Below are 14803 nucleotides of genomic sequence, written 5' to 3'. Positions count from 1 at the left end.
TAATAGTTATCCATAATATAATAATGTTTTTACCGCTTCAAATTGCTCTCTGTTTTTCCACAGATAGTTTATACAGGCCATCCTAACATCAAGATGCTGAGACTGTGAGTGGAAAACCTGGAAAAAAAGTTATTTAAAAAAGAGAGTTCCAAATTTATGTATATTTACTTACAATTTAAAATCTAAAAGTTGTGAATGTTAAAAGTTGTTAAATTAGAGCTAGAATTCAGCTTTAATTTACTGTATAAATTAAATTGCTCCTGCCAATTTCAAAATAAGCTTTCAAAAAATGATTATTTAAAATAACATATCCAGAAGAAACCATGTGGGTCCAATCTATATTTTGGAAACAATATGTTTTTTATTTCAACAATATTTCTTTGTTTTATTTATCTAGGAAATTAAAAAAATAAAATGATCTCTTATCCTTCAGAACTGAGGCTGTTTTCAAGGTTAGCAATAGTTATGTTTCTAATGAAGCTAAGTAAAAGACCTAATTCAAAGAAATTAGGGACCCATCTTAAATCTGTTATCATTCCATGCAACTAATCACAAAAATATCTAGACATAGATGCAGTACATATTAAATCAATTTTAGCACTTTTCAGATGAATATATTACAGGATTATTAAAATACAAAGCGTACAGTAATGCAAAATCTCAAGAAAATAATATCTGAAATCTTAAAGTTCAAGGATCACATGAAGGTGAAGACTCTTAAAAGCTACTTATTCTTTACAGAATAGAGAGCATGTTGATACATGTTTTGCCTGAATAATGAATCTCTGAGCCAGTATTGAGACAGACTGGTGTTTAATTGGCTTTGTGTGTGTTTTCAAAGCTGCAGGACATTGTTTTATCATGCAAAGTCCTAATGAAACCTGTCAATTACACCTACAGTCATGATATAGATACAAAGACTTCATCTGAACTAAAAAAAATTCCAGCACCACAATAATGGACAGGTTTGTTTACTGTTTCTTGCTTTTTTGAATATCCTGTCTGATGAAGAATTTTGAAGACCTTCAATTTAGATACTCTTTAATGTCCTGAAAAAAAACTTGTGGATATTGATTTTTCTGACAGATTAACACTTATATTGATTAGATTTTATAACCATTTATACAGGTAGTCCTCAATGTACAAACTATAACTGAGACCAGAATTTCCATTGTTCAGCAAGACTGTTAATTGTCAATTTTATGACCTCCCACCATAAAGTGAATCACTGCAGCTGTTAAGTAAATTATGCAGTCATTTAAACAAATTGGGTTTCCCCCATGTTTTGCTTGTCAGAACTGGCTAGGAAGGTTGCAAATGGCAATTACATGGCCCTGGGATGTTGCAACCATTGTAAATACATGTTGGTTGCCAAGTCATGTGATCACATGGTTGTGGGGACACTGTAATGTTCATAAGTGTAAAAACCAGTTGTAAGTTACTTTTTTCAGTGCCAGTGTAATTTCAAAAAGTTGCTAAATGAATGGTTGTGAGTTGAGGACTACCTGTATACAAATGCTGCTCAGATCCCTTACATGCATTATATTACACTCATTTGGAATGCAGCTATTTCCAAAGAATTAGCTATAGCAAAATTAGAACCTGTGGCATCAAGGAGCTGGCTGAGTTCAGAGTCTTCATCCTGTTAATCGAACCATGGTTTATTCAATCCAATTTTCTGGATTCTCAAAATACTTTGAACCATAAACTAGTAGTAACATCAGCTATATTCACACAAAATTTAGTATAATCTGATTGGCTAGATCACAGGTGTCAAACTCGTTACATCACATTGCTGTCAAGTGATGTTTTTCCCATTCGTGGCGCTGGGGTGGGTATCACCTGCGCATGACGCATCTGGCACGGGCCGCCAGTTTGACATCCCTGGGCTAGATTGTGGTTTAGTGTTGGGTTAACTTGGAAACAAGGTTTCTCCTTTGGAAACATTTCTTTTATTGACATTTGAAGAGGATCCAGAACTAGCTGACCCAATCTATTGCCAGCAATATAATTGTTGGATCCTTATCCTACGGTTGAGTAGATAATATGTACTGTAACTTTAACTGCTAGAAGACAACTAATTGATTAAGTGGTTAAAACAGAAATAAAAGGAAGGCAGGAAGTTCATTCACTCCTTCTCACTCCTGCTCGTTATATTACTGCTAGAGATACTGTGTCGGTGTTACGGAACTAGAACTGTAAGCAAACTTTGTTTTGTATTGAAAGTGTTTGTTTATGAGAAGCCAGGTTTGTTTGTTTTACAACAAGTAAAGACTATTTATTTTTCTAACAACGTCCAGAGTCTGAGAGTATCTGTTGCAACGCTGTCTGGTCTGTTGCTCTACTCTGCAGAGGGCAGTTTACCCTCAACAATAATAAGTCCCCCACTTATTTGGGACTACAGCTCCCATAATTTCTGTTCACTGACCCTGTGGTGGGTTTACAGAGTTGGAATTCAAAGCAACTGGAAGAAATACAGTTGCTTATCTCATAAATTCCACAAAGGACATGCAAGTCAAACCAAGAACTTCCTGATGTATATTAACTTTTCTTGGGAACCATCCTAAAGTATGTCAGACTTGATAATTCCTCTCTGATAATCAAGTACCACTTTCATATCAGAATCCAATGTTATGTGGGTGAAAGTGAAAGTATATCAATATTCTGGAAAGCTTTCCATTCCTGCCTTTTTTTAAAGTGCCTAGTCATTAGGGCTATAGGAAGCTAGCCTAAATTAAAGCAGCCCTTGGGGCATCCATTTATTCAAAAGGCCAGATATCCTGCAGGCTGCATTTAAATGCCAGTTGGGACACACAAATACCCTGCAAGTCTGCTGAGCCACAGGAAAAACAAAGCCAATCAGCTTCAATGACTTTTGTACTTTAATAGCAAAGATTAAAAGCTTTGGATCCCTTGCATTTTTTTTTCTTGTTTTGCACCCTGCATATCATTCACCCCATATGTACGCTGGGTGAAATTATTCAGACTTAAATGGGCCAGAGTGCAAAATACAAAAATAATCTCTTCTTCTGCCCCCCCCCCTTTTTTTTTCCTGGGCCAACAAAATGAATCACTTTTTTTTTCCTACACAGGAAACAGAAACTTAACGCCCAAATAACTTTCTGGATGCAAGTCTCCCTAGAAACTAGGATGAGCGACGATCTGGAGTCGCTGCAAATAAGGAAGGCCTGGAGAATGGCTTTCCATCCCGAATTTTCTTTCCCAGGTGGATTTTTTTTTCTCCCCATAAAGCGGCTACACCCTAACTCAGAGGTCTTTAAACTTGGCAGCTTTAAGACTTGTGGACTTCAACTCCCAGAATTCTCCAGCCAGCATAACATAGCATAGCTGGCTGGAAAATTCTGGGAGTTGTAGTCCACAAGTCTTAAAGCGGCCAAGTTCTCTGCTCTAACTGCTCCCTTTTCACCCTGGAGGGAGCCCAAAGCTAGACGCAGAAAAACTTCCTTAGTAGCCGTCTCCGGTGTTGGTTGCGGTTTGTGACAGTCCACAGCCGGCCTCGCTCAGCCAAGACCTCCTTCCCGGCTAAGGGGGAATTTCCATCTGCTGCGGCCTACGGCGAACCAAGATTCGCTTCCTTCCCCCCATCGATTTCCAGCCGTTTCTTCGATTATTTCCCTCTGGAGAGTGATGGGGATTGTAGTGGTAACAAATTGAGAGAGGCGCCCCTTCCTACGACCCCGGGGCCCTCTTGCTCTGACCCGAGCCGGGGCTGCTTACGGAGATCCGCACTTTTTTACCTGCTCGGCCACCGCTCGGAAAAGGCACGACCCGTCTTTCGCCACTCGCTTGCGGTACAATCCCTGAGACCGCAAGTAGCCGTCCATGGCAGCCTCGCCAGGGCTCTCCTCCACGCCGTTGCCCAGGCGGCTCTTCTGCTCCTCCTTGCTGCCGGTCGCCTCCTCCTCCTCCTCCATGTTGGGTTTATTGCTCCAGAAGCGGCAGGGAAAGTCCTTTAAACCCCCCCACCCCCACCCCACACTCCCCTCTTTAAGTTAGCCCCACATGGTTGAAAAAGAAACTAAATGGCTATATAACACAGGGCGACCGGCATGGAAAGCAACCGGCCGGGAAAAGCTGTCCGAAGGCGAGAGGCGGTTGCTAAGGCGGCGGCGGCTGGAGCAGCGGGAGGCGCCGGGTTCACGTTTGCAACTCGCATGTGGGACTCTTGCGAGAGGCGCCACTTGAAGCGGAGACCGCGGGCAGGTCGCTCTTCTTTTTTCTTTTTTTGTCCCTCTTCGGCCTCCTTCTCGGGACACCCGCCGGGCCTCTAATCCCCACTAACCCCAGCGCGTTCTAACCTTCCCCAAACTAGCTCGCAGCGGCAGCTTTGGAGCTTCCCACTCGGAAACGAAACTCCACTGAAACGGGCAACCCTTAAAAAAGTTTGTTTTCACTTTCAGAGCAAAAAACCGGCACTCGAAGGTTTTTCTGGGAGATGTAGTTCGAGTCCAGCAGGAAGTGGCAGCGGGCTTGAAGGGAGGACCAACGATCCCGCCCACTTCTTTCCCGCTTTGTCTGGCGGGCTTCCTAACCGAGAGGGGAAGCGGGCTTGGAGGGCGGGAGCTGCTGAGGTGTTTGGTGACCTTGGCGCTTTGCTGTGAATAGCTTCGTCTGATTGGTCAGAAGATGGGAATCTAAAAAGAGCTGTTTGCTTGTGTACACGCCGCGGAGACTTACATATCCTGCGGTTGCCTTTGTATAACATGCGCAACCAAGGGTAACTGAACTGTTTAGCTCAGAGGTCTTCAAACTTGGCAGCTGCAAGGCTTGTGAACTTCAACTCCCAGAATTCTCCAGCCAACTCCCAATTCTGGGAGTTGAAGTCCACAAGCCTTAAAGCTGCCAAGTTTGAAGACCTCTGCTGTACAGGATATAAAAAGAATTTGAAGCAAATTCAAGCAATAGTGTATCGATTATTAAATCAAAACCTTACAAACATACATACAAAATAAGAACATCTTCATGTAAAAATTTCTAAGTATTATTCATGATAATTGTTAAAAAAGCAATAACCCAACATTTATGACTTGATACGCATGTAATACAAAGCTTATCAACTGCATAACTCACAAGACATCACTGATTAACAGCTTTGCTGGCTGGAGAATTCTGGGAGTTGAAGTCCACAAGTCTTAAAGCTGCCAAGTTTGAAGACCTCTGCTATACAGGATATAAAAAGAATTTGAAGCAAATTCAAGCAATAGTGTATCGATTATTAAATCAAAACCTTACAAACATACATACAAAATAAGAACATCTTCACCTAACAATTTCTAAGTATTATTCATGATCATTGTTAAAAAAAGCAATAACCCAACATTTATGACTTGATAAGCATGTAATGCAAAGCTTATCAACTGCATAACTCACAAGACATCACTGATTAACAACTTCAGTATTTTCTTTTCCTGATTATATCTGGGTAAGCTAATTTTTTCCCCTGAAAGAAAAATTTGCAGACCGCAAATGCTCAAAGCAATTTGCAGCACAATCCTTTTATGTGTTGATTCAGAAGTTCCATCATATTGAATGTATTCTTCTTCACTGTAGTAAGAGTTTGTTGCTGGCTGGAGAATTCTGGGAGTTGAAGTCCACAAGTCTTAAAGCTGCCAAGTTTGAAGACCTCTGGGTTTAGCTCAAAAAAAAAAAAAAAAAACAACCCCAAACCCCAAGGATCCAGTTCAGCATTTCTCGACCTTGGCTGTTTGAAGATATGTGGATTTCAACATCCATCACCAAGGTTGACAGACAAGTGAATCCAGATACACAGAACACATTGAATAAAAAGACAGCTCAGGGCTGTCTTGGTACATTTTTTCCCCCCTTCCATTCAGTGGTGCCTGATTCTCGAAGCCTGCCTGACAAATCCCTGCAGTTTTCTTGGCAAATGTAACAACAAGAGGCTAGTAGTTACACGTTTAAAATTGTAGTTTTCTTTCTTTTTTTTTTTTATTAAAGCAAAACTTTATTGATTGTTAAAAAAAATTTAAAACATACAAGTTTCTCTCAATCAAGAAACAAATTTACATATACAGTACATAAACTTCACCTATTGACTGATTTCCATTATTCTATATACATATATTATGTATATTATATGTACATATATACAAACAGTAACATATTTCATATTCTATCCCTCTGACAGTGCTGTTTTTAGTTATATTAATTTCTTCTAAATTTCATCTCTACCCATTTCCTTTCCTCTGGTTTATCCATTGGTACCATCTATTCCATATTGCATAATATTTTGAGTCCTCCTTATCCTGTAACTCTAAAGTTAGTTTGTCCATTTCTGCGCATGTATATATTTTTTGTATTAATTCCCGGTTAGTTGGCAGTCGGTCGCTTTTCCAAAATTGTGCTAGCACTAATCTAGCCGCCGTGATTATATGAAGCATTAGATATTTTATGTCATTTCGGATGTTCTTTTTAATCATGCCTAATAGAAAAATCTCAGGTTCTAATTCAATTTCATAATCTGTTATTTCTCTTACCCATGTTCTTACCTTGTTCCAATATTTCTTAATTACCGGGCAGAGCCACCAAGCATGGTAAAAAGTTCCCTGTGGTTTCCTACACTTCCAACAGGTCGGATTTATATTTGGGTACATTTTCGCTAATCTTGCGGGGGCCAGATGCCATCGATACCACATCTTATAATGATTTTCTTTGTAGGCTACCGATTTTGTCATGCTGTAGTTAATTTCCCACACTCTTTCCCATTAAAACTAAAATGGTAGTTTTCTTAAGGCTAGTTATTTTCTGCTCTTTAAAGCCTACATCATAACTCGCCTCAAGGTTGTCGTGGGGATAAATAGGGAGAAGTATGTTTGCTACCTTGAGTTGTATATGGAAAAAAAGGATAAAAGCCTAATAAATGTATACTGTATAATCAGTGGTGAAATCCAATTTTTTTTTACTACCGGTTCTGTGGGCGTGGCTTGGTTGGCGTGGTATGTTTTGGTGGCCGTGGCTTGGTGGGGATGTCAGGGGAAGAATACTGCAAAATCTCCATTTCCACCCCACTGCAAGGGAAGGATACTGCAAAATCCCCACTCCCTCCCCACACCTGGGGGAAGGATATTGCAAAATCTCCATTCCCACCCCACTTGGGGGCCAGCCAGAGGTGGTATTTGCCGATTCTCCGGACTACTCAAAATTTCCACTACAGGTTCTCCAAACTGCTCAAAATTTCCACTACCTGTTCTCCAGAACCTGTCAGAACCTGCTGGATTTCACCCCTGTGTATAATGCTGTATAATAGTCATGGTTATATAATTTGTGCAGGGGTGCTATTCAGCAGGTTCTGACAAGTTCTGGAGAGCTAGTAACGGAAATTTTGAGTAGTTCGGAGAACTGGCAAATACCACCTCTGGCTGGCCCCAGAGTGGGGAGAGAATGGCGATTTTGCAGTATCCTTCCCCTGGAGTGGGGTGGGAATGGACATTTTGCAGTATCCTTCCCCTGCTGCGCCAACCAAGCCACAGAACCGGTAGTAAAAAAAATTGAATTCCACACTGATTTATAGCCTAACCTAGGTCATGTACCTAGGCCTAACCTAGGTAATGTCTTTGCTGATTGAAAGTATGCCCAAGTGTGTATAATGGGGCTTCCCTCAAAATATTTCCTATATAGAATAATACTGAAGCAAGTAGGACCAAACTATTTAATGAGGTTTCCAATTAAGCTTCTGTGTAATTGCTGTCTTTGGGATAGATCCAGTTTCAGAACGTGCATATCGGGGAAAAATGTCAAAGTCTTCTTACAAGCAGTATCTAGGAATAGGACAAGTGGGACTCTGAGCACTTATATCCCAAAGAAGCTGCATATTATTCTCAATGTGGACCAACTTTGCTAACACTTGTGCTGTCATAGTAAGGAATGGGTGAGATACCTTAATGCTAAACAGAGCTCTAACCCAACATTGAATGTTGTGTAGCTGTGATGACCAAAAACAAAAGATAACAAATAGCATAAATAAAATATTAAGTGCTATATTTATTCTAAAACCTCCAAAAGCCTTCCTTTAAGAATATAACTTTTTACATCATATTGTCAAAGTCAGAAAAACCTGTACCCAGTATCTATGTACAAGTTAAAATTGCACCCAGCATCACTGTCTATCACCTTGTAGAACCTACAGAACCTAGTGTATACATATTTATCCAGGTAGTACAATATGTCATTTTATAAATAATATTTTTGTTGTCAAAGTAAAATTCAATCCTTTTAATCGCATATTTTCCTGTTTACCCATCTACAGTATATATTACAACCAGTGATCTGTAAAACTGAGTTTTAAGTATTTTCTCTCATTGTTTTCTACTCGCAAACAATTGTGTGGGAAACAAAAATTTGAAAGAGTTTGATATCTTATCCTAGAAACAATTTTTATTAAAAGACATAAATTTTTCTGAAATGCAGTTTCATTTCATCAGAACACTTATGCCTTTTAATATAATACGTTGGAAAAGGTGCTATTAAATACCTTCCAATTTTTGGTTAGCATATACATTCTATGTCTATTGGACCTTCCCTCCCTGCATTCGTGGAAGCCTAAAAATTATTTTATATTAATGGGCCTTTGAAATGTTTCTGGGGCCCATATACTCTTAATGTTGTGATTGTTTTTCTTCATAATTATATATAACATGGGTTATTTTAATATAAGGTGATATTCATCATTTACATAGATTTAATCATTCAGATTGGGCCAGTCTAGCTGGCGAGCCTTTCCAATGGTTTCTCTTTCCTTTCCTTCCTTGTTTCCTCTTAACACCAATAATTATGTTTCAGTTCTATAAATCCTTGCTTAGCATTTAAATCCAACATTTACTAAAATAAGGATAAACCAGTGGTGAAATTTGGTCGGCTCTATTTAAGTTTCACTTAAATATGTATTTCAGAGAGGGGTGAAATCCAGCAGGTTCTGACAGGTTCTGGAGAACCAGTAGCGGAAATTTTGAGTAGTTTGGAGAACTGGCAAATACCACCTCTGGCTGGCCCCAAAGTGGAGTGGGAATGGAGATTTTGCAATATTCTTCCCCCAGGAGTGGGGAGGGAATGGAGATTTTGCCATATCCTTCCCCTGCCACGCCCACCAAGCCACGCCCACGAAGCAACACTATACCCACCAAGCCATGCCCACAGAACCAGTAGTAAAAAAAATGTATTTCACCACTGATTTCAGACCTGGTGATCAGTCACAGAGTCTTCTTGATTCTAGAAGCCTTAGACAACCTTAAGTACTCAATGGGACTATCAATCAGCACAGTTTCATTCAAATGTCCGTAATCTATTTTTTAACTTCTGTATGCATTGACTTCAATGTAGAAACCTTAATTTTAACATAGTTCCTTTTTCTTGTGATTGATTTGTTGACATCTGGATTGATAAAAAGTTTTGAATTGCTTGTAAAGCTATCTTAGGGTAATTCCAATAGCCTAGCTATCAAAGGCTAACTGCTTTTCGTGATACTGTACTATAGTTTCTATAATACTTTATAGACCCTAGATGGCACCAAAGTCCTACAGACTAGACAAAAGATAATAAATATAGTTTAAACTCTTTAAATTTAAGAGGTCTTTAAGACAAATAATACTATGTTTTGATCCTGTTATTTAATAAAACCTCAAATATATTGATAGTTATTTAATTAACATTTCTTTTGATTCTTGTTTAATTTTTATATGTACATATTTTAAAATGCTCAAATCAAAATAAAACATGCTATCATATCATAAATGTAGACAGTACAAAAATAGAAGAACTAGTAATCGCACATAAATTCTATATGTCATCAATTTCTCCACCTTGGCAACTAAGATGTGTGGATGGGAATTCTGGGACTTGAAATCCACATATCTTAAAGTTGCCAAGGTTGAAAAATACTGATATAGAGCAATAAGACAAGCAACCTTTGAAGCTATGGTCTGCACTTCAGGATAGGATTCTTTTTTTCTTTTTCTTTTTTCTTTTAATGAAATTTGTAAGAGTTACAGGTGTTATGTCAAAACAATTTTCAGTTTTTGTTTGCACAACTTGAAAATCACTTGTTTTGATGTCCAGTTTGGTGACTGCAAAACTAAATTGCCTTGAGGACTTAAACTGTAAATCTAGAGTCTGACTACTTGTGTCTATTCTTTTTCTAATCTAAAACCAGTTTAGGACCATGCCTACACAATATTTTACTTTGTATTTGCCTCATACCTTTCTAATGTCACTGCATTTTCTTTTACTTTGCTATGCACTGTGCTACGTTACGATATGCTTTAATAAGTGGTAATGTTTTGGCTATATTCTAGTTATATTATGCCAAAGAAGCAAATGAAATGTCCAATCCAATAAAGTCAGTTAACGGTTTGTTGCTAAGCACTTAGTCTTCAGCAAAGTGAGAGAACAAAGGGGTTAATAGTAAATACTAGCTGTGACTCATTTTTTGTTTTATCATTAGTTTGATGTAATCTTAAACTCCTTCCTTGTAACTTTGGTATGGAGTCACAATTTCAAGATTATACAAATTATAACACTTTATATGTTTTTATAAACACTTTTTAGACAATAAAATTGGTTATTTAATAATTGTTATACTTCAAGTCTGCTCACTCCAGGAGTTAAATTCTGACTGGCTCAAGGTTGACTCAATCTTCCATCCTTCCAAGGTTGATAAAATGAGGACCTAGATTGTTGGGGGCAAAATGCTGATTCTGTAAACCGCTTAGGGCTGTAAAGCATTTGAAGCAGTATATAAGTCTAACTGCTATTGCTATTCCAGAAAAGAGTTTTGTGAAAAATAATATCAAACTAACTATAAAACTACAGGGCCCAGGACTTGTAAACCATTGACATTGTTAGTATTTGGCTGAAATTATATATACTCAGTCATTTATTAAGCAGAAAAGGTAGGTCAGATAGCAAATACTGATCAAATCATTGAAATAACATAATATTTAATTTTGATCATCTGCCCTATATGACAAGAAGGAACAGTATTTAGGTTAGGGTTTTAATTGGCATTTTTCCCAATCTTAGAATGAACTGTTTTATTAATGGAAATTGTGATTTGTTTAACCATGTGGATCTTTTCTTTTTCTGTGTGTATCGTTTTAAAAATAATAGTTTTAATTTTTTTCACAAAACTGTAGTTTTCTGAAACTACTTCCCAGACTATGTATTGTTAAACATAGTGTGCATGCAAAAATTAAATAAGCACAAATTTGAAGACAACTCCAATGTTATTAACAAGAAATATGGCATGAACTACTGTAATGAACTGAACAATTTTCTTAGACCTTTTTGTAAAGAAGAAATTAGTCAAGTCACAGGCTAGCTTCAAAGATTTGTTCAACTATATTTTGTCATATAGGTAGTCCTGGACAACTACAGAATTCCTTTAACAATCACAGTGCTTGTTTAATAACTGTGATGTTCACTTTACAACCACCCCAAAAATATTTGTAAACTTGGGCATGGTTACCTGGTGATTTGCTTAATGACTGTCACAACTTACAACTGCAATTGTGGGTTCAATTATGGTAATAAATCAAGGACTACGTACAGTTTTACCTTTTCTTTTAGCTCTTGACATGACTGATCTAAAGCCTATGAATATTTCATGCTTTAAAGGATCTTCAAGCTATTAATTTCCAAAACTGGAAGATAGATCCTGAAATCATATTTTTAAATTATCATTTGTAGCCCAAGACCATAGAGAAAACAGTAGAAGATGTGGCTTGAATTATTACTATATTATATACTATACTGTAATATATTATTATATTATAGTGATCCCTGACCATTGGTTATGCTAACCACAACTGATAAACATTGGAATCCAGCAATGTCAGAAGACTGTATAGTTACAACTGAAAAACTAATTATAAAACCCTGGAGAGAAAAAAAAATCATAGTATGATGCTATTTAATATTTATTGTCAGCCTTCCAAGTAGACCAGATATGAAACACAATAAGATGGACTAATTCTACTTTATTGTAATGCAATACATGACATTAATACATTAAAAGAATCTTGCAAGTCTGAAAGTACAAATCTGCCGCTGTCTCTTTTTAACTACATGATAAATTAGGATGGATCCTTTCTAAGTTTCTTCCTTTGACCATTACTCAGTTACAGGGTCCTCCTACTTTTATCTAATTGTTCCTAGATAGCATCTCGCCCGCACCCTTCCAAGGTCATTCATACAATTCAGTATGTCTATGTACGTATCTATTTTTCCCATGTATCCTTTTTATATATCGCACTGGAGACAACTGAGAAAATGGCACCGTAGAAGTCTCTGTAAATATGCTAGTATACATTTGGGCTTAAATTGTTTGCAGAGATATTAATACAATTATGCACGTTGAAATGCTGAGAAGTATATTTTTACAATAATGCATATTAATCAGAGTACTGTATGTGCTAATGGAAATCTAGATCCACTTCATTACAAAAAGGATTTGTAAATTAGCACAAAAAACTAATTAACTCATCCAGTCTTAGTGACATGGCATTATTAGTGACATGGTATTATTTCTCAATGTATCATTTTCTCAGTAAAAATTTTCAATGACATCCCTATTGTAATTGTTCAACATGTTGCAATAGCCATCCTTATAATTGCATATTATAATATAAAATAGGGCTATGAACCAATTGCAACACTAAATGGAGATATCTACAGTAGGAGTAACCAGTTAACTAATAACAACAGCAACTATACAGCCTATGCATATCTACTCAGGTGTTGGGGGTTTGTGTGGAAAGGCCATGCATAAATTGCACCCAGAGCCAGCTGGTGGATTTCAGAGGTCTAATTTTAAAAAGTAATATAATGCAAGATTGTAATCTGTCCAGACCAGCCATGCCAAAATTTACAGCAAGGAAAGCTCAGACATTATAAAGAATTAAATGTATATTTTCTTCTTCATTCACCTTTTTAAGCAAATGATATAGCACATAAAACAAACTGGACTATCTTTCCCCAACCTGGGATATTCCAAATGTGTTGGTTGTCCAATCCTAAATTTCCTTGCCAGAATGGGCAAATACATGCTTACTAGACATTGTAAGAGCTTAGAGTCCAGAGTAGGGAGGGGTTAACTAGTTTTTGCTTCTGTTCTCATTGTTATTTTCCCTATTTGAATTAAAGCCTAAGGGCCTGGTGGCTCAGCAGACTGATAGCATTGTGATTAACACCAGCTGTCTGCAATTACAGTAAGTTTGAATCTCACCAGGCTCAAGGTTGACTCAGCCTTCCATCCTTTCTAAGGTAGGTAAATTGAGGACCCAGTTTGTGGGGGCAATAGGCTGACTTTGTATAAATATACAAAAGTATGAAGGCTATTGCTTAACGCATTGTAAGCCGCCCTGAGTCTCTGGAGAAGGGCGGCATATAAATCAAATTAAAATAAAAAAATAAAAGCCTGAAAAGACTGCTTTGTAGTAATTATACAGAAATAAGATTTTATAACCAGGTGTGTTCATAGCCATCTCTGGTTCTTTGTTTTAATTTTTATTTCTGTTCTAACAACTTATGATACTAGCTCACATTTATAGATTTGACTTTGTGACCTCAACGACCATAGTAACAACCTTTCTAAATCAATATCTTAAAACCATTTCATACAGAAAGTTAGAAAGGCAACCGAGAAATTAACATTTGTTATCGGTAGCCCATAAAAGAACTATATTTATAGAGAAATATTTATAACCTGGTTTTTTTTTTAATTAGAAGAAAGGAATTTCTCAGTTCTTTTTCAAAACCAGTTATTCTTCAGTATAAAAGATTTAACACGATAGGACCTTAGTGGAGCAGGTCAGGAAAAGTATGCAGAGTACATAAATGCTTAATAAGGGACAAATACTTCCTGTACTCATTGCCGAGGTGGCTTCCCAAGTCACAAAAAGTGTAAGCTTTAATGATCTCCAAATTTCTTAATCGCACAAAATGTTATAAAATATTTTGGGGGGAGCAAAGCATAAATGAGAAAATAAATAAGAGTTGGATCAGAACACTGTATGGCAGGGTGAGAAACACTGTAGCAGTGGTGGGTTCCTCCCAGTTCGGCCGAGCCGGTAGTGGTGACGATATGACATCACCGAACCGGTTCTGCCCCCCGCCCCCCTTTATTCTTACCTTTTATTTGGCCCCACCCCCAATCTATCGCTGCCTCCTGAGTCCCAGCTGATCGGCTAGAAGAAAAAAAACTGTTTAAACTGTTGCCGTGGGGCTTCAAAGGGCCGCCCTACAGCTGATCAGTGTTAAAAGGCAGTGTGGTGGTAGACCGATGCCTGCAAAAACAAATGAGTAGACCGATGCCTTCAAAAATAAATGGGTAGACCAGTGCCTGCAAAAACAAATGAGTAGACCGGTGCCTCCAAAAATAAATGAGTAGACCAGTGCCTGCAAAAACAAATGAGTAGACCGGTGCCTCCAAAAACAAATGAGTAGACCAGTACAGCTCTGCAAGCAGTTAAAAGCCTGGTAGACTAGTACCTCTGCTAAATCCTAAAGAATTGTCACATGACCATCAAGCCATGCCCACAAAATAAGCCACGCCCACAGAACTGGTAGTAAAAAAATTTAGAACCCACCCCTGCACTGTAGGTACCCAGCAAGCAAAATAACCGGAGAGCAAGCAGAATGGATATCCACAAGTGTTTATTACAAGATGCTTGCACAACATGCAGGGGAGAGAAAGGAAAAAAAAGGTACAAGACCAACTATATGGCATACCCTGCCATATATCAAAAACATTTTGGAAGCAATAGAATGC

The 14803-nt window shown here is 37.8% G+C and overlaps 1 protein-coding gene across 1 annotated transcript in view; it reads right to left on the bottom strand.

The window, feature by feature from the left end:
- OTUD4 (OTU deubiquitinase 4) overlaps positions 1-4560 on the bottom strand; it is a 36313-nt gene extending 31753 nt beyond the window's left edge. Inside the window, exons 1-2 of the mRNA XM_034401399.3 lie at positions 3759-4560; positions 34-117 (exon numbers count right to left, since the gene is read on the bottom strand). Coding sequence (XP_034257290.2) covers positions 34-117; positions 3759-3935 — 261 coding nt within the window. The 5' untranslated portion in view covers positions 3936-4560. The remainder of the gene's footprint in view (positions 1-33; positions 118-3758) is intronic.
- Between the last annotated feature and the right edge of the window lie 10243 nt (positions 4561-14803).

This window comes from Pantherophis guttatus, chromosome 8 (genome assembly GCF_059756535.1).
Source record: "Pantherophis guttatus breed Tessera chromosome 8, ASM5975653v1, whole genome shotgun sequence".
NCBI lineage: Eukaryota > Metazoa > Chordata > Lepidosauria > Squamata > Colubridae > Pantherophis > Pantherophis guttatus.
The sequence above is the reverse complement of the archived record's forward strand: the minus strand, read 5'-3'. Positions and strand labels throughout refer to the sequence as shown.